Source organism: Girardinichthys multiradiatus, chromosome 4 (genome assembly GCF_021462225.1).
Source record: "Girardinichthys multiradiatus isolate DD_20200921_A chromosome 4, DD_fGirMul_XY1, whole genome shotgun sequence".
Classification (NCBI taxonomy): domain Eukaryota; kingdom Metazoa; phylum Chordata; class Actinopteri; order Cyprinodontiformes; family Goodeidae; genus Girardinichthys; species Girardinichthys multiradiatus.
Genome location: NC_061797.1, coordinates 49,269,180 through 49,293,518, shown reverse-complemented (window position 1 = coordinate 49,293,518; position 24,339 = coordinate 49,269,180). Strand labels below are relative to the sequence as shown.

General features: G+C 41.8%; 1 protein-coding gene and 1 long non-coding RNA gene across 2 annotated transcripts in view; one reads left to right on the top strand and one right to left on the bottom strand.

Annotated features, from left to right (window-relative positions):
• The window catches only part of LOC124866450 (tetraspanin-18-like), a 29,873-nt gene extending 6,107 nt beyond the window's left edge, over window positions 1-23,766 (bottom strand). The window contains exons 1-7 of the mRNA XM_047362245.1: window positions 23,657-23,766; window positions 3,367-3,461; window positions 2,010-2,204; window positions 1,608-1,682; window positions 754-852; window positions 512-679; window positions 349-432 (exon numbers count right to left, since the gene is read on the bottom strand). Of these exons, the coding sequence (XP_047218201.1) occupies window positions 349-432; window positions 512-679; window positions 754-852; window positions 1,608-1,682; window positions 2,010-2,204; window positions 3,367-3,429 (684 nt within the window). The 5' untranslated portion in view covers window positions 3,430-3,461; window positions 23,657-23,766. The remainder of the gene's footprint in view (window positions 1-348; window positions 433-511; window positions 680-753; window positions 853-1,607; window positions 1,683-2,009; window positions 2,205-3,366; window positions 3,462-23,656) is intronic.
• On the top strand, window positions 10,165-13,527 carry LOC124866451. The gene is made up of 3 exons (XR_007037817.1): window positions 10,165-10,448; window positions 12,355-12,609; window positions 12,919-13,527. It is a non-coding gene; the product is annotated as an uncharacterized LOC124866451 (long non-coding RNA).
• Window positions 23,767-24,339: the final 573 nt, after the last annotated feature.

Genomic DNA, 24,339 nt, shown 5'->3' with positions numbered 1-24,339 from the left:
CAGTCACAGTTAAGTCCATGTTTTCTCAAACCGCTGACATCTAGATTTGAACTTATTAAAGTTATTTTGAGGCATCTCAGTTTAATGGGAGGATCTATCTGTTTTCAGTTGTATTTCATTAAAACCTTTTTTATGCCCTGTGATTTATACCCAACAGAAAACGTGTTTATGTCACATCTGTGTAGCGCCCAGAGGACATGCTGCCCTGAGCGGAAGCCGTGTTGCCCATATTAGGAATCAGCGGCGCCTGTTTTTACAACCTGTTTGTGTTCAAATCTTAGATACTCACAGGAAATGAAAAAAATCTTGGCATAATTTTATGTTAAACAGCGAGAAAGCAGCTCATACTTCGATTGTTAGCACCACAATGGCCAGAGCTCCAGCAGAGTAGATATACGTCTGGAAGTATTCAACCATCGCTGAGTAACAGCCCTGCAGGACAAACACAGACAGATTATGACAGAGGCTCCAGTTTGTTTTAAATCTGCTGCTCTTCATTTTTTCCTTGAACCTTGTTGTGTCGGAACGCCACGCCGCCGCTCACGCACTGCTCCAAGTCGACCTCTTTGAGGTACCCGTTTACCTGGCAGCAGGCCTCAGGAACCATCTTGTTTGGATTGAGGAGCCTGAAGAGGCTCTCCTCAAAGTCCTCAGGACTGATCGTGCCGCAGCAGTCGAACTGGAAGAAAGGGAAACAGATGCTGAAGACTGCTGTTGGTCAGTAGGGCAGGTGATGCTGGTCAGGTGGCTCACCGTGGTCATGATGACGTTCCACGTGGACGTAAAGACGTCGGTGTTGTTGCGGCCTTGATAGTGGCGTTTCAGCTCCCTGCTGAAGTACTCTCTGGTTAACTGGGACAAGCGGAGCGTGGGTCAGAAACTGACAGACTAGATGTCTTATACAACCTTTTATTTTATTAATTGGTGCAAAAAATCTGTCTGTATGCAAGTCCAAACCCAGTCAAGAACCACAATCAACACAGTGTAAAACCAAGTCAAATCCAGCCTGAAATAAAGGCGGAGAATCAGTGTGAATCCACATCTAAAATAAGTCCAGAACCAGTCAAAAACCACAATCCATATCAGTCAGAAACAAGCCACAAACCAAGCCCAAATACAATCTGAAAAGTTTCCTAAAAATGTCTGAAACTAACTCAAACAACAGTCAAGACCCACTATCAAAACTAGTCTGAAACCAAGTCCAGCTCCAGTTAAGAAACATGTCCACATTTCATCTCGAATCTGCTCCAAACCAACCTAGAACCGAGTGCAAACTGATCCTAATCAAGCCTGAAATCTAGTAAAACAAAGTGGGAAACCAATCTGAAACAAGAACAAATCTGGTTCAGAAGCAGGTCTGAAAGCAGAATAAAATCAAGTCCAAGCTTTAATTTAAATAAATGAAGACCAAATCCAGTCTGAATGAAGAATTAGCTGAAATGCATCCTGAACCAGATCCAAATTCAGTTCAAAATCAGATTACATCCAGGTCTAAATCCAATCTGTAACCAAGTATTCGCTCAGAATCAAAAAATACAAACACCAGGAAGGTTTTAATCTGAACCAGTTTTAAAGTGTTTCAAGAACGATCCAGAGCCAAAACTCACGTGCTCCCTGAAGAGGAACGCCAGGATGGCAGCTGCCAGCTCCGCCAGGAAGATAAAGAGGATGAGCATGAAGAACTGAGACAAAACAGAACAGACACTGTTACTCAGAGAAATCCCACTCCTTATTCTGCAGTCTTCTCTAAAATAACCTTTATCTGAAAGTTCTTCTACGCTGAGCTGAGGAACGAAGCCTGCTGCAAACACTGGCATGCATTTTTATTACTGTAGTGTTATTAAAGGCTTTCTGAATGTCTTTCTCTGGAAATGGCCAGGTTCAAGCACTGGACTGACACCGAGTGCAGTGATCAGATTACTTTAACAGACTACAGGAAGGTCTGCCTAACTGGAGCTGCTCATAGGGGCATAGCACCACCAGACTTCCTTCCAACGGGAGCGACTCACAAACAGCAGCAGACACTTGTTCTCGCGGATGGCTCCGCAGCAGCCCAGGAAGCCCAGCAGGAACAGCAGGCCTCCCATGGCCAAGATGACGTAGACCCCGGTGAACAGCAGGGGGTTGACTGCCACGATCTCCCTGAAGCCCATCGGGTCCACCAACACCCAAACACCAACGCCCAGCAGTAAGGAGCCACCGAGCTGCAGCAACAGATGGGGGATAAGAATGTCATGAGGAAAATGTGGAAGTTCTGTGGGTCAACACAGATGAGCTCAGACAAGGAACAGCTGTGCATCAGAACCCTGTAACTGGTACCAAAGCCAGGAGCATTGGAGAAAGCCCCCTATGAGCTTCTCATGGCCTCAGATATGGACTTTAGTCTATTGTCCTGCAGAACAGCAGTATTTCATTTTACTTTACAACGATCTCATTTAGAAAATGAATGATAACAGCTGTTAGTGAAGGCTGCTGGTTTTATTCCAGTGCCTCTAGTGGCAGAGCAGAGTATTACAAGAACAAACAGAAAAATTAGCCTCTCAAAATGTTTTTCCTGACTTGCCTTTCAGGGCTTCTAAATCTGCTTGACCAAAAACCTTTTTACATCTAAAGTTGCTTCATTGTTTCTCACCAGAACTTAAAAATTGGTCCTGGTCCTGGTCCTGGTCCAGCCCTGTTTGTCACAGTTCAGTTTATTCATTGCTCATGTTGATATTAAACCGTTTAGTCCAGCAACTGTCATTTCCTGTTTGAAGATCAACAAACTGCCTTAAATGAAAGTCATGCTTTCTTGTCTTTCCCATTTTGCAGACTGGCTTATAGAAATGTGCCTGAATTATACTTCAGAGAAACAGGAAGTTTAATGACCCATATATTATCTTCTTCTTCTCCAACATTGGGTGTTGGACTTAACCCCAGACTCCAGCGTCATCCTCCAGCTCATTCTGAAGGTTAACGTTCCCAGACCAGGGTTCCCAGACCAGATTGGATATATAGTCCCTCCTGGGGGTCCTGGGTTCTAATCCCAGAGGGATGTGCCTGGAAAAACCTCCATAGGGAGGTGGGGAGGAGGTGTCCTGATCAGATACTCCTCTCGATGTGGCGAAGCAGCGGCTCTACTTCTAGTTTGTCTCTGGTGATTTTGTTTTCCCCGCTGAATAAATACTCAGTTAGCATCAGATTATTTGTATCCATTGATGTTTTTACCCATCTTCACCAGGGAGGCAGTAAGTGTGGAGGTTCTGGAAGGATCAGGAGTGTTTGTACTGCTCTGGATCAGTCTAAGCAATATTAAACCAATATGTTGGGAATCATAAGAACGAACAGAACCTTCTCTGAACGGTAAGTAAGACAGGGTGAACTCACGAAGATGAAGAAGTTGAAGATGAACATGAGGTATTTCATACTGCTGAGGCAGTCGCCCTCCATGGCTGAGGCTGAGGCTGAAGGCTCTCCCTGCCCTGTTAAGAACCCACACAGAACAACACATCAGACCCAAATCATCACGTCCTCATCACAACCAACAAATCCAGAAGTCAAGCTTTCATTTTAATGGATTTTTTCTACTTAAATTTAAATCCGGCGCCACCATAAACCTGTCAATAAACATCCAGGGTGTTTCGGACTCCTGGGATCCGGATTTCATTTTGTTCACTCAGGGGGACTGGAGACAAAAGCAAGCCACACTGTTCAGATTGATCTGGAAAACCAGATATTATTGTTTCCACTACTGTGTGCTGGTGTGTCACATAAAGTTCCAGTGACCCACATTCAGGTTGCTGTTTCAACAGATATATGAGCGTGAATACTTTAGTATCTTTAGCTAATTCGTCCAACAGCTCTGCGTCTGCTTTCAGGTCACAACAGCACCAGGACCAAAACCAGAACACTGGAACAAGCAGAGACTCAGCTGATTCTCTGCCTGTCATGGAGGATAAAGCTGCAGCCTGCAGAGGGAGGATCTGGCAGTGAGGCGAAGGTCTGAGCTGGACGGTGAAGTTCTGGATGACACACGGGCACAAACACTTTGTGTCAGTTGTGGAGACGTGACACTAACAGGCTGTCCTTGTTGGACCGAGTGACACATGCAGGGATGCTGGCAGCGCCGCAGGACGACATGTTGAAGTATGTGTGGCCATCGTGTGAACGGGACCAGCTGGTCCCTGATGGTGTTTATCAAATGTGCAGCCACCTGTCAAAGAGGATGCTTCTCTGTCTGCACATCTAATCAAAGCACACCATTAATCTGGTGATTAGATCATCGCAGCAACTGTTCACTGCGAGGTCATTTTAAATGTTAGATCTGAGAGAGAAGCTCATCAAACAGCTTCAGGTCCGAGGAGCTGGTTCAGGGACCAGAACTAGGGTCCAGCACGGGGGGCTGAAAAGCTGCAGAGCTCTGATGGTTCCAACAACCGGAACCCGACATCAGAAACAACTCAGACTGAACCTGCTAAAAGTAAAAAACACTCATTATTAAATTGGCAAAAAACATCCCAGTTCATTCAATAATTATTTTTTCAAATATGTTGGTCCAAAAAATACCTACAAGTTTAAAACAATCAGAACATGTTCTAAATATAAAACCAAATAAATTAAAATAATAAAGATTAAAAAAAGCCGAAGTCCAAAAATAAACTTGACTACATTTTATAAGCAAAAAAACTAAAACTGACAAAATTATAAACTTTGCGAAAACTAAAAAAAGGAATAAAATGTAAAAAAAAATCTAATTATCTAAAAAAACAAATTAAATAATTAAATATAAAAAAAATTAAATAGAAACAATAGAAGATAAAAAAACAACAGTTTAATGTAAAGACACTAATTAAATACCAAAAAATTAAATACATTGTCTAAAAATAATAATAGTAACTTTGACTACAAATTTAAAACATTGCTAAATATTAGATGAAATCAAAAGAAAAAGTCAACAATTCTGTCTCAAATAATATAATAAAGAAATAAATAAAACCCAAAAAACATCATTACTGGATCACAAGCTGGTTTATGACGGGCCTGAAATGTTTTTTTCTGCAGAAACTGCATTAAAGTGGAAACAAATCAGCTTTTATCTGACTGTATTTGACAGAAATGAACTGGGTAGAAATGTGTTTATTGTCTCCATTAATTCGTCATTTATTGCTTGGTGAACCATTTTATCAGCATTCAGTGAATTCAGCTGAAATGCTGAAAAGGTTGGTTTGTGAACATTTTATTTCATGTAAATTTTTAACAGCGAGAGGAAAATAAAAGCTCAAAAAGTGAAGCTGAGCTTTTGCCTGCAGGATAGGTGGATTTAAAGCTAATTTCAGCACCATTCAATTCAAATTCAATTCAAAAATATTGTATTAATCCCAAAGGGAAATTAAATGTTGTTATAGCTCATATTATGAAGGTTTCCTCAAAGAGCCGTTGAAGATGCTGATGGTTGTGGGCAGGAAGGATCTCCTGTAGGTCCGTCTTACAGCAGATCTGAAGAAGCCTCATCAGCTTGTTGAGCTTTTTTAAGTCCCTGGTTCTGATGCTGCTTCCCCAGCAGATGATGGCAGAAGAGATTCAGACTTTCCACAACAGACTTATAGAAGATATGCAGCATCTTGCTACGAACACCAAAGGACCTAAGCTTCCTCAAGAACTTCAGTCTGCTCTGTCCCTTCTTGTAGATGGCTTCACAGTTGCATCTCCACTCTAGTCTGTTGTCCAGGTGAACACCGAGGTATTTATACTCCTCCACCACTTCCACTTCTTCTCCCATGATAGAAATAGTTTTTGACTTATTCCTGTTTCTCTTAAAATCTACAATCATCTCCTTTTGTTTTAGTCACGTTCAAGATGAGATGATTGTTTCCACACCATGCCACAAAGCGGTCCACCACCTTCCTGTACTCAGCTTCTTGTCCATCTCTGATCCACCCCACGACTGCAGAATCATCCGAGTATTTCTGCAGATGACAGGAGTCTGTCTTGTACTGGAAGTCTGAGGTGTACAGAGTGAAGAGGAATGGTGAGAGTACCGTCCCCTGTGGTGCTCCTGTGCTGCTGACTACCTGGTTAGACTCACAACCCTTCAGTCTCACAAACTGTGGTCTGTTTGTCAGGTAGTCTTTGATCCAGGAGATTGTTGAGGCCTCCACCTGAGTCTTCTGGAGTTTCTGACAAAGCAAATCAGGTTGGATTGTGTTAAATATTCTGGAGAAATCAAAGAACATGATCCTCACAGTGCTGCTGGCTTTGTCCAGATGACAGTGGGTTTGTTGAAGCAGGTGTTTGATGGCATCTTCAACTCCAACTCCACAGCAATAAGCAAACTGATGGAGGTCCTGATGGTTTACTGTTTGCTTACTCAGGTGGGCCAACAGGAGTCTCTCTAGGACCTTCATGATGTGAGATGTCAGGGCAACAGGTCCATAGTCATTGAGGACTGATGGGTGAGTTTTCTTTGGTACCAGAACAAGACAGGAGGTCTTCCACAACACCGGAACCTTCTTCTGGGCCAGGCTAAGGTTGAAGAGGTGCTGCAGAATCCCACAGAACTGCTCTGCACAGACCTTCAGGACTCTAGGGCTGACATGATCTGGACCTGCAGCCTTGTTCTGGTTCAGTCTCTCAAGTTCTCTCTTCACCTGACTTCTTGAGACACATTGGTGGAAGGTGGAGGCAAAGGAAGCATCAGCATCTTCTGATATAGTTGAAGGCAAGGCAAACATGTAGAAGCCGAAGGGTCTAGGGCTGAGGTGGAAGATAAAACATTTGAGGTGTTACTGGACAGCTGTGGGTCAAAGGAGGATGGAATGTCTGTTTGGCTGTGACCAGGAGAGGAGGATGCTGAGCTTGTTTCTGAACTGAACCTATTGAAGAATGTGTTCAGTTCATTGGTTCTGTCCAGACCTCCATCGGTCTGATCATCCTTCTGCTTGAAGCCTGTGATCTTCTTCATCCCTGACCACACATCTCTGATATTGTTTTGCTGGAGCTTGCTCTCCAGCTTCTTCTTGTACACCTCCTTGCTGTCTCTTATCTTGACTTTAAGTTGCTTCTGTAAACTCCTCAATAATTCTCTGTCTCCCTCTCTGAAGGCTCTTTTTTCTTGTTAAGCAGGTCCTTCAGGTCACTGGTGATCCAAGGTTTGTTATTGGGGAAGCATCTCACGGTTCTGGTGGAGATGATGTTATCCACACAGAAGTTTATATAGTCAGTTACACACTCAGTCATGGCATTGATGTCCTCTCCATGTGGCTGGAACAGTGCGTCCCAGTCTGTAGCCTCAAAGCAACCCTGCAGGGCTTCTTCAGCTTCCTGTGACCATCTTCTCAAAGTTCTCTTTATTACAGGTTGTCCCTGAACAAGGGGTTTATATTTCAAGCAGAGAAAAACAAGATTGTGATCTGATTTGCCTAAAGGAGGTCTTGCTGTAGAGATGAAGTGACATTTTTACTTTAATGATGTAAAACTGAGGCAGATCTGCTCGTCCTGCAACTAAACACAGGTTCTCCTGGTGGCTGATGCACTTAAAATAAAGACAGTCATCTGTTGAAGCTGCAGGCAACATGATTACACACAGATGTGTGAATATGACAGTAAGAACACAGGTACAGCGAGTTACTCATCATCAGCATCTAAATATGTCTGTTCTTCTCCAGTTTCATAATCAAAGCTGGTTGGAGACAAGAACATGAAAGTAATGCTCAGTGAGTCAAGGTTGCTTCCTGTTCCAATCAGCGCTGCTGAAGTTAGTCTTCAGTGTTAGAAAGTCAGAGATGATAAAACAACTGCAGTGAGTTTTAAACCAAACCCTGAAGACCTTTGTGATTAATCCTGAGCTCATTAAAGAGGCAGATGGACGTCTTCACTCCATCCCTAAAATGCTTCTCCAGTTGTGAACATGGGATGGAAGGGTCAGACTTATGAGCTGAAGTCACAGAGATCACATGGTTAATGTTCCAAAAAAACAAAGAAGAGACTCATTAACCAGAGCTGATCCCATTAACACCTTTTTATCCTGCAGAAAGAAAAACAATCCAAATAAAACCATCTGTCTCCTGTCTTTGCCCCAACAATCCATGACCCTCCAAACACCTTCCTGTGTGTCTGAGCTAAGTGGACTGCATCTAAGGAACCGTTGAGACCAAACACTTTGACATGCACGTTGGATGCTGCATCGTTGTCCTACTGTAACCAACTGCAAACTGAGCTCAACTCTGCGGTGCAGCATAAAGCTTGCTGAGCAAAGGGCTGCAGCTCAGAACTGATGTGATAATTTAAGGAGTGCAGCGTTGCAGCTGCAGCTGCTGGTTTTGAAAGCCCTAAAAGTGTCAACAGTGTGAACTTGGGTAGAGTAAGGATGCAGTAACCTGTCCAATGTCTTTACAAGCTTAACAGGCTGCAGCTGCTGAATGACACCTGACTCTGACATTAGGACAATATTATGAAAGGCCCAGCTGCTGCGCATCTTTTCTCCTCCTCCTCCTCCTGACAGCGTGTGTGGACCCTTCTATCTAGGTTCTCCACGGTTGCCTCATCCATCTGTCTGGCAGATCTTCTCTGTTCCACCAAATCAAACCAAATGAATAAACTCACTAACAGTCCCGACTTTGTTGCCCCAGTTTGCCAGTCGGTGTGTGGATGTCAGCATGACCGGACCAGTTAAAAAATGGATCAGTGTGTTTTATTTTTATTCACCTCCCTGGGTCCTGACCTTATTTCTACAATGTCTGACCCGTTTAAAGTGTCACTGTCTGCTCTCGGGGAAATATTGATTATCAGAATTTAGGTCATTTTTCACATGATGGAAGTCCAAATGCAGGAACATCAGAACAAAGAAGCTCTGTAAGCTGGTGAACAGTTAAGCTGAAGTGAAGCTGTGCACAGGGACCAGTTTAAACAAGGATTTAAATATTTAATGCAGAGCAAAAACCTGGCACTGCTGCCTTCATTTTTCCGTACTGTTGGTTCTGTAGCTGTTAGAAAACCAGACATGCCTTCTTTATTCCAACTGATGGATGTTTTAACTCATTAATTTTAACAAGTTTCAGCCATCAGCTCAGAGTTTCAGAGTCTAAAGGGCAGATTGGAGCGAGGGCTGAACAGTCCAGCTGAACAACTGCTGCAGAAACATGTTTCAGGTGATGTCAACATCCTGACCCGTAGAACATCTTGGAGTCAGCTGAGCTCCTGAAAACATCTGATAAACCAGTAAATAAGAGCCTTTAATTGGTCTTAATTGGATCAGGCTTTGGCTCAGAAGGGATCTGCATTTATTACAGCATCAGTCTCTGTTCTGTTTGATCCCACTAACGATCTTAACTAATTAACTGCATGCTCAAATCAGTAAAGAACACCGTGGTGGGGTCTGAATGTGAAAAACATGCACGGCTCTGTGCAAAACCCTCTTTTATGGAGATTTCTCGGGTTATTTTCATTTTGTTGGTTTGAATAATTTTTAGTCCAAAATATTTCAGATCAAAAGGTGCATCTATTGGTTCTCTACAACATCCATCCAGCCATTACCTACAGCACCTAACGCATGCAGCGTCGCAGGGGGCTGCTGTCTGTGTCCAGCAGTTAACACACTCTGACTCCTAAGGGAAATTTAGAGAGACCAGGTAACCCAACATGTTTTCGGACTGTGGGAGGAAGCCAGAGTACCCAGAGAGGTCCCACGCATGCACAGGGAGAACATGTAAACCCTATCTTCCGGACCTTCAGTGTTACCAACTGCTCCACCATGCAGCTTCTCTAAAACATGTCCTTTAATTAAAAAAAAAAAAAAGAATTAGATTTAGTTTATATGATTTCCTAAAATAACAGAACGTTTTATTTGGGTGTAAAATATGAAAGAGTGTTTTGCAAAGCAGCATAAAAAGCTGCAGACAAGGAGCCACCAGACTTGACCTCCACCTGGGTTCTTATATGAGAACTCTCTCCTCCAGAAGGCTGAATCTGCATCACTGTAGAGAATCATTTATACTAAGGTTTCACACAGAACCTTAATCATCATTTAGTGTGTTAATATTTCTGTGTAAAGGCTCGGTTATAGTTGCTCTTCAGGGTTTTTGCGCAGGACTGAGGGCGCGCAAGCCTGATGTTGGTGCAGTACTCTCTGAAAACACAGGGGGCAGTATGCTACATAGCCAGCGGGAATGGAGTAAAGGAGAGAAGAAACATGACCCACTAAACATGGCTGCGTTCTATGGGAAGAAACTTGTACCATCAGAAACTGAATTTAAATGCGCTCGGTGCATGCATCACTTCCTCATTTAGCGTGAGGATGGTACGATGTTTCCGGTCGGTATGCGGAAGTGCCGGTGTTATGGCTGAGTCTACGAAGTTCAAGTTTACCGTAAACGATGTGCGTCGCACTGTGAGAGCATCAAGTACAACGCCACAGAGTAAACTTGAAAAGGGTTTCAAGTTCTATGTTTCATCCTACCTCTGCAATTTTGAAGGTAAGTCGCTAGCTAGCTAGCCTGAGATAGCTGCCTAATGATGTGACTGTTGTTTTTTGTCACGAACCAAACCATCCTGGTAGTAGAAATGCCTATTTTTTTTTTTTTTACATGTTTGTATTTCTGATGGAAGTATCAGGCAAAAATACGGCTAAAGAGATAACAGTGAGGGCTCACTGCTTCAGATCTATGAGGAAGACACCAGCTGAGAGTAGAACTGGTTAAAATGAGATGTTCGAGGATCAGATCAGCAGTAACAAAATGTCGTGAACACACACGGGAAGTATTAGTGACGATAAAATGATCTCTCCTGATCTTAACAGCCCATTGCTTCTGTAATACGGATTCCTTTGGAAAGGTGTGGAAGCTCAGGTAAGAATTGGTCTTCGTTGATGCAGTGCAGAATGGCACACAGTGGTTGGACCTGCTGTCCGTACGTTGTTGAAACGACAATTTTGCCCGTTTGCGTGTCATGTTTAAGACATGGTGATGAGTAGAAGAGACTCACATATAAATAACAAAAAGATTTACAAGAGCGGTGAGGTGACTAGCTAGCACAGCAGGCGCTTTCAGTGACTACCGGATGTTAACCATCCTGATTTTTTAGCGGAAATTACGTCACGTTCCTACGTGCACATAGCCTATTGCTGTGACTGAATTTGTATTTGTGTAATTTGAAATTAAATGCATTGGTTTGAAACTGAATTTAATGGTTTGAAACTGAATTCATTCGCTTTTAAAATGTATTTTGTTGTATAAAAAATTCATTTTGACTACTTTCACTTCCAGGTCTATAATCCAATTTCAGTTCCAAAATTCAGTTTTTTGTGTCACACATCCGGGTCCTAGAGGATAGCCACAGATTAATCAAACACAGATTCATTGATTTACGTTTTAACATCAGGTTAAACTTCCTTTACGGCATGTTGAGCTGCAGCAGTGCAGCTACATGAGCTTGATGTCAATCATCAAGTCAAATGAGCGTCTATAAGAAGTCATGTAGACAAATGATGGTCAAACAGCAACACTTATGCTTCCTGTAGCTGTTAGCTAAACATGACAGATTAGCATAGTGTGCCGCCGGTGTTACGTTGGTCTGCGTTTCCCGCCCTTACCTCAGCGTAACGTCTGTTGCCTTAGCAACCGTGTTAGCGTGAAGCAGAGCTGTGAAGCTGAACAAATGGAGCCTGAAGGTTAATAATGTTGTCTCTATTTAAATGACTACACGGTTTTTATTTACCGTTTTACTTTTTGCTGATGGCTTAAAATGCTGTTTTGTTTTAAAATGTTATTGTTTTATAATCTTGTTCATTATTCAGCCATTTAAAATGTTCAAAATATTTTTTGTGTTCATAGATATAAAAATCTAACACTAAATAAAATACATTGATGACAAATAGCATTTGTTACATTTATTCGTAAAGTTTTCAACAACTTAAACACTAACATATTAACTTTAGGAACAAAGTTCAAATCAGTTTGCAGAGCATAATAATAATAATTATTATAATAAATAAACCAAACATTAATATTAGATTTCATCTGACTGAATTACTTCTGTTTAACTTCCATCCATTGGGGAAACCCAGCGGGATTTTGAAAACAATGAGCTGGGAGTCAGCTGTTCTCTGGGGGTTTAGGCTCCTCAACCACCCGGTAGGCGAGCGGCTGCTGGGGCAGCGGACGAACATATCGGCGCATTTGTGAAATTAAGCGATATTTTGATAAACTGATCAGATATTTTAGGTTTAAACAGCTACATTCCCGTCTAAAAACATTGTAAAAGTTCAGTTGTTTCACAGAATGTGCAATATATCTGATTTTATTCCCAATTTTTCTCTCTCCTCCAACCTTTCCTACTTCCGTTTGAACAATCTACTTCGACCCGCAATGAATCATGGGATAGGGTGGACCACGGAGGATACACCGGACCCATCCTTCAAATCTGGGGACAAGAACCTTGGAGATTGGACAGCATTCGTCACCTCATCCAGGACGTTATCGGCCTACAAATGCATCCTTCAAAGGATGCAGTCCTGAATCTGGACCCAGCAACAGTGAAGGACATCCGTGAATCATTAAATCTGTGTTTGATTAATCTGTGGCTTCAAGAACCCGGATGTGTGACACAAAAAACTGAATTTCAGACCTGAAAGTGAAAGTAATCAAACTAAATATCAATACAAAGCAAAGCAATTTTCAAAGCAAACAAATTCAGTTTTAAACCATTATATTCAGTTTCAGTTTAGTGAAATTCATTTTCAAACCAATGCTTTTCATTTCAAATTACACAAATACAGATTCAGTCAGAGCAATTCAAATTCAGTTTCTGATGGTACAAGTTTCTTCCCGTACCACAATCTAAGTTTGCAACTCGCATCTATTTTCCGCTTACCTTTATTGAAGGGATTTATTTGTGTGTGAAATGTTTGCATCTTTATATTAAAATGTATTTATTAAACTTCTGCAGGTCAGAGTGAGGAGAAGAAAACCCTCCAGACCAGATTTAGAGCAACATCTAATGAAGGAGAGGACAACATGAAGACAGAGAAACGGCTGTTAACTTAGTCATTACAGAGACAGAAATTCAACTTTAACAGGGTTTAATCTCTTTCTATTGTTCTTAGAGCATAAATGCCTATATATGTTTCTAATGTGGTTAATATTACAGTTGATCGGTTTTCTAAATAATATTATTCAGTCTTTAGCTGACTTTGGATGCAGAATTAAATGTTAATTTATGAAATGAATTTAAAGATAATTATCAAATGTTAATGTAATCATTTACAGTTCAGGTTTTGGATTCCTGACCTACAGCGATGCAGAGCTAGAGGTGACCTGGATGTTGCGGATTTGAGAGGAAAATGCTAATTTCATTAGAGACTCAAGACTTGACTTGGACTTGGAAAAAATGACTTGTGAACATCTGTGTCATAAATGTGAAAACGGTGGTGCGTTGAACAACATTCATGCTGTGATGATGACGTTAAAACAGAGATAATCTGCCTTTGCATTCATGTTGAGCTCAGAGGTCTTATTGGTTTGATCTTAAATTATTCAGATTAAACCAGGAACTAGATCTTTGATTGGTTGGTGGTCTCTCTAATCCCACCCTCTGCTCCACATTCTGTCCTGTGGTCCAGCTAGCAACTGAAACAGAACCCGTTTAATGATGCTGACGTCAGTGGAAACAGAAAGAACTGGAGCACAGCTAACACTGGGACCAGTTTAGTGAGAAACAAAAGAATGAAAAATCTTGGTCTTTCTCCAGTATTCTGATGTTCTTCTGATCATTCAGAGGTCCAGCATGATGTCTCACCAGCTGAGCATTCAAGTTCTGCTCAGTGCTCATTAGATTTCATGGAGCATCATAAACAGTGAGGGCGGGGACAATAGGTAAAGGTCACCTGAGGATCTGAACTGCATCCATGGCATTAAAGTCGTGACAGATACATGAGTGAGAAGCAGCAGGAAGCATCATATCATCTGAACCTGTTCAATGGCTCCTGTGTTCCTGTTGATAGGACGACTGCAGCCTGAAGAATCCGACCTTCTTTACATCAGAAGCACAGAGGAGAGAGAGCGAGTCACTTAGGAGGACCAGCAATGAGCAGATCCAAGTCAAGCCTTTTCTGTCCTACCATCACAAACATAAACTGTGCCTGGGATTTAACTGGAACTGTGAACTTTGGTCAGATGAGACTTTAAGCAACAAACACTCCAGGTGGGTCTGCTGTGAAGCTAAGGATGATTATGTGAGAAAACGCCACATGTCAACTGTTTCGTACGGCCCTGAGAACATTGTTAGAGTGCACGACATCATGAACCCCTTAAAATATCAGGACATTTTATATAAAAAAAAACGTTTCGGCCTCCGCCAGAAAACTGAAAACGACTTGTCACTGGTTCTTTTAAGAGGACAATGATCCCAAACGTCCACATCAACAGAGATGCTTCAGGAGACACTAAACCAACGTTCTTCATGGCCATCTCAGTCCGGCGGCCTAAAACCTGTGGGCTGAGCTGAAGAGAGGAACTTGGACTCTGGACCATCTGGATAGATTGTATAAAGAGGAACAGACAAGGATGTCTCTCTTAAGAGATGTTAGAGGAGAAGACTGAAGCCTAGAAGCTTGGAAGGACAATCTAAAGAAGATTCAGACAGCTTCTCCCCTGCAGCTCCCATAGATTAACAAACCTCCTACGCCCCAATTCAAAACTCTTCTAAAGCTCTCTCTGTGGGCAAAGCAGAGATGAGTTCATACACTGAGTACTTAAAGTGTAGGCGTTTCCATGGTAACTACTGGATGCGAGCAGGGATGAAGTCCTGATGGATGCTGCAGAGCTTCTGCTCAGCTCCTGCATGATGCTGAGCTGTGGGAAACGCTGATGAAGGCTGATTCATTCATGACTCACACTTCTGTTGTTTTGTAAACGCGTGACTTCAGACGATTTTTCCGAAGAAGCGGGTAAAATGTGAAAAACCAAAAGAGTCGTGACAGAAGGTGTGAGTAAACCGTGATTCAGATGATGACACACTGATGGGACCGCAGCAGAATTTTAACTAACCCATCAGTAAAACTGCGCTGATGAAGCTTCAGAGGAGTTTTCTGCAGCGACACGTTCAATCAGGGACGGATTACATCCTCCGGTCCTGACTGGCTTTACAAATACCAAGTCAATAAGATTTCACACAGCCTCCTTTGTTCAATCCAACGTTCAGGAACCTCCACAGAATCAGAACCATGTCTGGAAAATTCAATTTTTTAAATTAAAAACATGATTCAAATGCATAACAGTTGAAGAAATAGAAAATAAAGCTGAGGAAACATGTAGAGGTAAGAGCTGCTTGGATGAACTGAAGGTCAGGCAGCAAAACCACTAAAATTATCCATAAACTGAAGGATAACTGGAGCTGAATTGTTCTTCTGCACATGGCGAATGAACTAATAACTCTCCCTGATGGTTCTGGTTCCAGTTTTATTTCTGTTGGTGAGTCAGTGAGGACTTTAGTTCTGGACCTTGTTATTCGTCCTGTCTGATCTCACTCTTATGACCATTAAAGTTCAGGTCACAACTGGGGTATCATAACGAGGGGAACCACAGGTCCAACTGCCCGTTTTGTGCAGAACTCTGTCTATTTGTGGACCACAGTGTGGGGACTGCAGGTAGGAGCTTCTGCTCTGCAGAGATCCACTGCCAAACTAACAAGATTTGTTTCTTTTTACTCTGGTGAACTTTGCTGAGTACCAGAAAAACACAGGAAGAAAATGTCATCATAAAATAACCAGAACCAGAACACATTGGGTTAAAAGCAGTGCAAACTGAGCATGCCCAGAGAACTATGCTAGATCAACAATGCAAATGTTTTTTCTCTCTTTGCACGAGTATAAGAAGCTAATATTAGCCTGTAATCAGGAAGGCTTCAGTCGGCTGCTCAGAGACCAGCTGCGGTAGTTTATAACTGCAGTTTCATATCAGTGTTAATGTAATGTAACGTAAGTGATGGGAGATCATCTAGTCTGCAAACCACACATGAGCCAAATTTGTCTTTCAGCCAGCTGACTGGTGGTGCGCAGCAGCAGATGAGGGGCAGTGCTCTGTTACTCTATGCTTCAAACAGCATAAAGATGTGTCAGAATGGCATGGCGGACATTTTAGCTCTTTTTACACCAGAATAAGTTTTATATTGAATGAGAACAAAGCTGCTGCCACTGCTCCCCGCTCTGATGACTCACAACTTCTTAAGATAAATCAGCTCCTGAACACACAGCAGGAGCTAAATCCATTAGGAAGAGAGGATATGAAAGGCAAGCAAGGAGAAGACCTGGTGGAAAGCAACCTTCCTTCATTAAAACCTTTAACAAAGCTGTTTGTGTTGGAGTTTAGTCATCATTAGTCTGAAAACAACAAGAGAGACGGTAGAACAACTGCCTCTCTCTAATCGGTGCACATATTTCAGACCTAGCTGGAACCATCCAAGGTGCTGTTGATGACGAAGGCAGCATTAAAATAACCACAAAATTAAATTAAAGGTTCTCATAACATTACCTGTGTTCAGTGTAGAAATATCCAGTTCATGTTGGATCTGTCTGAGTGTTTTAGATATAAGTTGCTAATCAAATGATTCCTTAAAAAGAGTGAAATATCCCTTTACTGAAGTTGTAACTCACATGCCAGATTCAGCATCGTGTGATATAAAAGTACAGTTCTAAAAAGTAGATTCCCCTGAAAATCTTCAACATTTTTGTCCCTCATTTCTGAAATAGAAACTTGTATTAAACAGACTTAGTCACTCATCAGTCATTTTCTACCTCTTCTTCCATAGTGGGTCGCGGGGGATCTCCAGCAGTCTATGAGGGAGAGGTGGGGTCCACCCTGGACAGGTCGCCAGTCCATCGCAGGGCAACACAGATACACACAGGACAAACAACCATGCACACACTCATTCACACCTATTATTATAAAGATTAATCACACATAAAATGAAAACTTTCAAGCTTTTTTTCATGTTATTTTGATGATTGTGGCTTAAGGAGAGAATGAAAACCCAAAATTCAAGGTCTTAGAAAATATTGTGAAAGAATTATAGCATATTCATAGAAAGTTGAGTGGAAGGAAAAATGTTGGTAGGAAAAGGTGCATCATCAACAGGGATAACTACAGCCTTGAGAGGATTGTCAAGCAGAATCCATTCAAGAATTTAGAGGAGCTTCATAAGGAGTGGACTGAGGCTGGAGTCCACAGACAGGTCCTATACATGGGCTACAAGTGTCTTACCTCCAGCAAGACTTGGTACCGGCCCACACTGCTAAAGGTACCAAGAGCTGGTCCAGTGACCATGGTGTTACTGGGCTTGTCTGGCCACCAAACTGGACTGACCAGAACCCCACAGAAAATCTATGGAGTTGTGTCAAGAGGAAGATGAGAGACACCAGAACTAAAATGCAGATGATCTCAAGGCCACAATAAAAGCAATCTGGACTTCCTGAACACGTCAGCAGAACTGCAGGCTTGTCTCCTCCATGCCATGCTGCACTGATGCAATAATTCATGCAAAAGGAGCCCCAACCATGTAGTGAGTGCATAGAAATGGACATACTATTCAGAAGCCTGACATTTCTGTTTACAACATCCTTTTTATTAATCTAATGTAATATTCTGATGTTCTGAGACGCTGAACGTTGGTTTTTATTCTCTGGAAGCCAGAATCATCCAAACTACAAGAAATAAAATCTTGAAATATTTCACTCTATGTGATGGATATCTATAGTCTGAAAGAGGAACAACTATTGAACATTATTTTTTACCATATTCTAATTTTTGGAGCTATACTTGTAAAAGTTTGAATAAAGTCAGTAAGAAGTGACTCAAACACGATGTTTGTGTTAACACACTGAAAAAGGTGGATATTTTTCAGCTTTGATGCATTTAATGAACGTGGGAGAAAATACAATCAGATTTTTAGTGATTGACCTCTTGACCTCTAAGTCGGCTGAACACGGCAAGACAGATTTTTTTTTCCCCTGAACAAAAATCCACTTTATGAAATCAGAACTTTCCCTTTAAATGGAACCAATTGAGCCAAAATAAGTGGATCCAGAAACAGAGACAGCAGAACACTCAAATACACAGAAATACAGATGAATTATTTATCTTTGACTATATTCCAAACAGTAATACTAAATTTCAACAACTAAGGTACGTTTCTGTATGTTACAGTGACGTAAACGACAGATGGAGGAAGAGGAAGGAAGAAGGTCGTTAACTGTGTATCTGTTGATTAAATTAACACGTTAACACAACCTGAACTCCTCCAACACACAGCTGAGGGTTAAAGCTGATGACCTGCTGCCATCTCAGAGGTCTCCCTCCTGTTTTAACCAGATTAAATTCAGCCTAACTCGGTTAAAAAGCAGATGGTGAGGGGCGACCTCGTCCCTGAACTCTGCTTCACCACAATGAAGAGTTTATTGGGAAGGGTGGTGCTGCTGGTCTTTGTTAGGAAGCCCTGAATGTATCAAACCAAACATTTAAGGCCAACTTCAGGAACATCAGAGACGTCTGACCTTCTGAGGTCAAAGCAGATTTTAAAAATCGTCTCTGGAAACCACAGCTCTTCCTGATCAGTTCTGAATTCAGGTTTATCTCATTCATGCAAACAAACAAGCAGAACAGTTCTTCACCCAACAGAACCAGGATCTGAAAAAGAATGTCTGAAAACAGAACCTGTTTAACTCTGTTTCTCACCAGGTCCATGATGAAGCTCGGTTCCAACATTTTCTCTGTTAAAGTAATCAAATTACGGCCATGGTGAAATAAAGTCTTGACGTATTAAAATACTGGAGTCTTTCAGGTCCAGCTGAGGTCTCCCCCACTTGCCCCCATCAGGTGAAATCAGGACAGAAGAAGCCTCCATCACTTTTAAATCATTTAGATAGGAATGTACCGACCCGACTGGGTCTGATCCGCGATCAAAACGGTAAATACTTAAAAAATACTTAAAATCTCCTGATCAAAAAATAAATCGAAACTAAAAAGTCCCACTTTCTCCAGTTTTGTAAACACATCATGAAGGAGGTTCTACAGGTTAATGAAGGAGGTTCTACAGGTTAATGAAGGAGGTTCTACAGGTTAATGAAGGAGGTTCTACAGGTTAATGAAGGAGGTTCTACAGCTTACTGTAGGTGGTTCTACAGGCTGCTGAAGGAGGTTCTACAGGTTAATGAAGGAGGTTCTACAGGTTAATGAAGGAGGTTCTACAGGTTAATGAAGGAGGTTCTACAGGTTAATGACGGAGGTTCTACAGGTTAATGAAGGAGATTCTACAGCTTACTGTAGGTGGTTCTACAGGCTGCTGAAGGAGGTTCTACAGGTTAATGAAGGAGGTTCTACAGGTTAATGAAGGAGGTTCTACAGGTTAATGAAGGAGGTTCTACAGGCTGCTGAAGGAGGTTCGACAGGTTAATGAAGGAGATTCTACAGGTTAATGAAGGAGGTTCTACAGGTTAATGAAGGAGGTTCTACAGGCTGCTGAAGTAAGTTCTACAGGTTAATGAAGGAGAATCTACAGCTTACTGTAGGTGGTTCTACAGGCTGCTGAAGGAGGTTCTACAGGTTAATAAAGGAGGTTCTACAGGTTGCTGAAGGAGATTCTACAGGTTAATGAAGGAGGTTCTACAGGTTAATGAAGGAGGTTCTACAGCTTACTGTAGGAGGTTCTACAGGTTAATGACGGAGGTTCTACAGGCTGCTGAAGGAGGTTCTACAGCTTACTGTAGGTGGCTCTACAGGCTGCTAAAGGAGGTTCTACAGGTTAATGAAGGAGATTCTACAGGTTAATGAAGGAGATTCTACAGCTTACTGTAGGAGGTTCTACAGGTTAATGAAGGAGGTTCTACAGGCTGCTGAAGGAGGTTCTACAGCTTACTGTAGGTAGTTCTACAGGCTGCTGAAGGAGATTCTACAGGTTAATGAAGGAGATTCTACAGGTTAATGAAGGAGATTCTACAGGTTAATGAAGGAGGTTCTACAGGTTGCTGAAGGAGGTTCTACAGGTTAATGAAGGAGGTTCTACAGCTTACTGTAGGTAGTTCTACAGGCTGCTGAAGGAGATTCTACAGGTTAATGAAGGAGGTTCTACAGGTTAATGAAGGAGATTCTACAGGTTAATGAAGGAGGTTCTACAGGTTAATGAAGGAGATTCTACAGGTTAATGAAGGAGATTCTACAGGTTAATGAAGGAGATTCTACAGCTTACTGTAGGAGGTTCTACAGGTTAATGAAGGAGGTTCTACAGGCTGCTGAAGGAGGTTCTACAGCTTACTGTAGGTAGTTCTACAGGCTGCTGAAGGAGATTCTACAGGTTAATGAAGGAGATTCTACAGGTTAATGAAGGAGATTCTACAGGTTAATGAAGGAGGTTCTACAGGTTAATGAAGGAGATTCTACAGCTTACTGTAGGAGGTTCTACAGGTTAATGAAGGAGGTTCTACAGCTTACTGTAGGTAGTTCTACAGGCTGCTGAAGGAGGTTCTACAGGTTAATGAAGGAGGTTCTACAGCTTACTGTAGGTAGTTCTACAGGCTGCTGAAGGAGATTCTACAGGTTAATGAAGGAGGTTCTACAGGTTAATGAAGGAGATTCTACGGGTTAATGAAGGAGGTTCTACAGGTTGCTGAAGGAGGTTCTACAGGTTAATGAAGGAGATTCTACAGCTTACTGTAGGAGGTTCTACAGGTTAATGAAGGAGGTTCTACAGGTTAATGAAGGAGGTTCTACAGCTTACTGTAGGTAGTTCTACAGGCTGCTGAAGGAGATTCTACAGGTTAATGAAGGAGGTTCTACAGCTTACTGTAGGTAGTTCTACAGGTTGCTGAAGGAGGTTCTACAGGTTAATGAAGGAGGTTCTACAGCTTACTGTAGGTAGTTCTACAGGCTGCTGAAGGAGATTCTACAGGTTAATGAAGGAGGTTCTACAGGTTAATGAAGGAGATTCTACGGGTTAATGAAGGAGGTTCTACAGGTTGCTGAAGGAGGTTCTACAGGTTAATGAAGGAGATTCTACAGCTTACTGTAGGAGGTTCTACAGGTTAATGAAGGAGGTTCTACAGCTTACTGTAGGTAGTTCTACAGGCTGCTGAAGGAGATTCTACAGGTTAATGAAGGAGGTTCTACAGGTTAATGAAGGAGGTTCTACAGCTTACTGTAGGAGGTTCTACAGGTTAATGACGGAGGTTCTACAGGCTGCTGAAGGAGGTTCTACAGCTTACTGTAGGTGGTTCTACAGGCTGCTGAAGGAGGTTCTACAGGTTAATGAAGGAGGTTCTACAGGTTAATGAAGGAGGTTCTACAGGTTAATGAAGGAGGTTCTACAGGTTAATGAAGGAGGTTCTACAGGTTAATAAAGGAGGTTCTACAGGTTAATGAAGGAGATTCTACAGGTTAATGAAGGAGGTTCTACAGGTTAATAAAGGAGGTTCTACAGGTTAATGAAGGAGGTTCTACAGGTTAATGAAGGAGGTTCTACAGCTTACTGTAGGAGGTTCTACAGGTTAATGACGGAGGTTCTACAGGCTGCTGAAGGAGGTTCTACAGCTTACTGTAGGTGGTTCTACAGGCTGCTGAAGGAGGTTCTACAGGTTAATGAAGGAGGTTCTACAGGTTAATGAAGGAGGTTCTACAGGTTAATGAAGGAGGTTCTACAGGTTAATGAAGGAGGTTCTACAGGTTAATAAAGGAGGTTCTACAGGTTAATGAAGGAGATTCTACAGGTTAATGAAGGAGGTTCTACAGGTTAATAAAGGAGGTTCTACAGGTTAATGAAGGAGGTTCTACAGGTTAATGAAGGAGGTTCTACAGCTTACTGTAGGAGGTTCTACAGGTTAATGACGGAGGTTCTACAGGCTGCTGAAGGAGGTTCTACAGCTTACTGTAGGTGGTTCTACAGGCTGCTGAAGGAGGTACCATGAGCTGCTGACCTCCATAGTTCATAGCTGACATCTGTCAGCCAGTAGTCTTCTTCATGATTCTGAAGGCCATAACATGGTCATAAAAAACATTTCTGTATTAAAATCCCTTTTATTGATCTGATGAAATATTTAAATTTCTTGACCGACTGAATGTTGGTTTTTTTTTCTCTGGAAGCCAAGAATCACTGAAATTAACAGAAATAAACAGGAACTTGAAATATTTTCCTCAGACTGAAATGAAAATAATCTATATCTTGAGCTATGGATGATGTTTGAAGGAGTGGAGATGAAGCTGTAAAGACTATTTTATAAACCTGATTTGTCTCTAATTAAAGAAGTTTGTCTTTATTTCTTACCATGAGTTGAGTTTTAATAGTTTATCTGTTGTTACTTTACTGCTCTGGTTTTGAGTTTTAGTCGATTTAGAAAACATGGCAGCCCAGTAGGCAGCACTGTTGCCTTGCAACAAGTAGGTCCCGGGTTCGACTCCTGGCCGTGGGACTTTCTGCATGTTCTCCCTGTGCATGCGTGGGTTCTGCCCGGGTACTCCAGCTACCTCCCACAGTTCAAAAACATGACTGTTAGGTTAACTGGTCTCTCTAAATTGCCCTTAGGTGTGAATGAGTGTGTACGTGGTTGTTTGTCCTGTGTGTCTCTGTGTTGCCCTGCGTTGGACTGGCGACCTGTCCAGGGTGGACCCCGCCTCCCACTCATAGACCGCTGGAGGCACCAGCTCCCCTGTGACCCACTAGAAGAAGAAGCCAGAAAAATGACTGACTGGATTCACAAACCTTTTCTAGTGGTTTTCTGACATTTATTGGTGTTCAGTGAGGCAAACTGCATCCTGGGAGAAATACTGAATTAAAGAGCAGAACCAATGATTGGTACCTTAAACACAGGAGAAGGTTTGGATTGAACAACCCAGAACTGAAAGACTCATAGGTTGGAGCAATATTAGGGAGTTTTTCCTCTCCACTGTCGCTACATGCATGCTCAGTATGAGGGATTGCTGCAAAGTCAACACCAGTGACTGTCCACTGTCTCTACATGCTCATCCAGGAGGAGTGAATGCTGCAAGTCACTGACTGGATGCAATCTGCTGGGTTTCCTTAGATAGAAAAACTTTTTATCCAATTTGAATAAATAACTGAATCTGACTGTTTGATGGTTAGGATTAACTGGAATGGATGAACCTGACTTAAAATCTGTATGATTTAATTGACTTTGTAACGTGTCTTGAATTTGTTAAGAATCAGTGCAGTATAAATAAAACTGAATTGAATTGAATTGGACATTAAAACATCTGATTAACTGATTCCGCACATTTTAGTTTTGCCAATTTAACACAAACAATTAAAATAACGAAGGATTAAAAGCTCAACTGTTTAGTCCAAGAGAAAAGATTAGAGAAATTAGAGAAATAAGCTGTGAATTAAACATTTTAAAGTAAATGACGCTGATAATCACATTTCTTGTCTTAAATCTACAATCAGGGAAAAAACTACATTCTAATAACATTTAGTCTTCATTTATAAGAGCAGAATGTTAACTTTAATAAACTCAATTTATCAAAGATGCAAGAGATGGTAAAACCTATTTTAACATCACTGACATACTTTATTTCTCTTTTTTATTGATTTTCTGTATTATCTGAAACTGTAGGAGCTAAAAGATGATTAAAATCATCCATTCATACCACAACTCGCCTCCTGAGTTCTGATGAAAAACTAAACTCACCGAGATTTGGGATCCAAACAGGATTTTTTCGGGTTCTTCACAGCGGACTCACGGTGCTCCCGCCACGGTCAGACTGGCGACAAACAACCGCTGAACAAACCAAGGGATCCAACGTGTGCACACAGCTTCCTCTTGACCCTTCAGAATAAAAGGACCACAGATGTTTATCACCGCCTGCCTGTTTGCATGTTAAGAACTAAAATCCCTCGCCTTAAACACTTAAAACATCTGAAAATATCTGAAATCATTTATCTTTGTGAAGCACAATGCCAGGGTGGAACGACATCAGCAATGACCTTAGAAAGGTAGTTGTCCATCAACCAGGAAAGGGTCATGAGCAGTGGCGGTTCTAGACCAAATTGACCAGGGGGGCCAGGGTGGGTCCAGTGTTTTTTCATGAGGGCACAGAACAAAAGTTCAATATTTCATTGTTTAATAAATGTGAGCAACATAGCCTGTTGCTGCTCTGGATCTACAGGTTGCAGACCCCTGATCTAGCAGAGATAGAAAGAGCTGAAGCGAAGATGCTTCACCTTAATTTTGAATTCACTGTTAAAGTAAATCTGTAAAGATAAAAAATAAAACAGGTCCAAGCAATCAATCAGTTACCGTTTCAGTGCCAGTGCATATCATCGTATGAAACTGATTTAGTATTATGTCTTCAGTACAGGGGGCCATAGCAG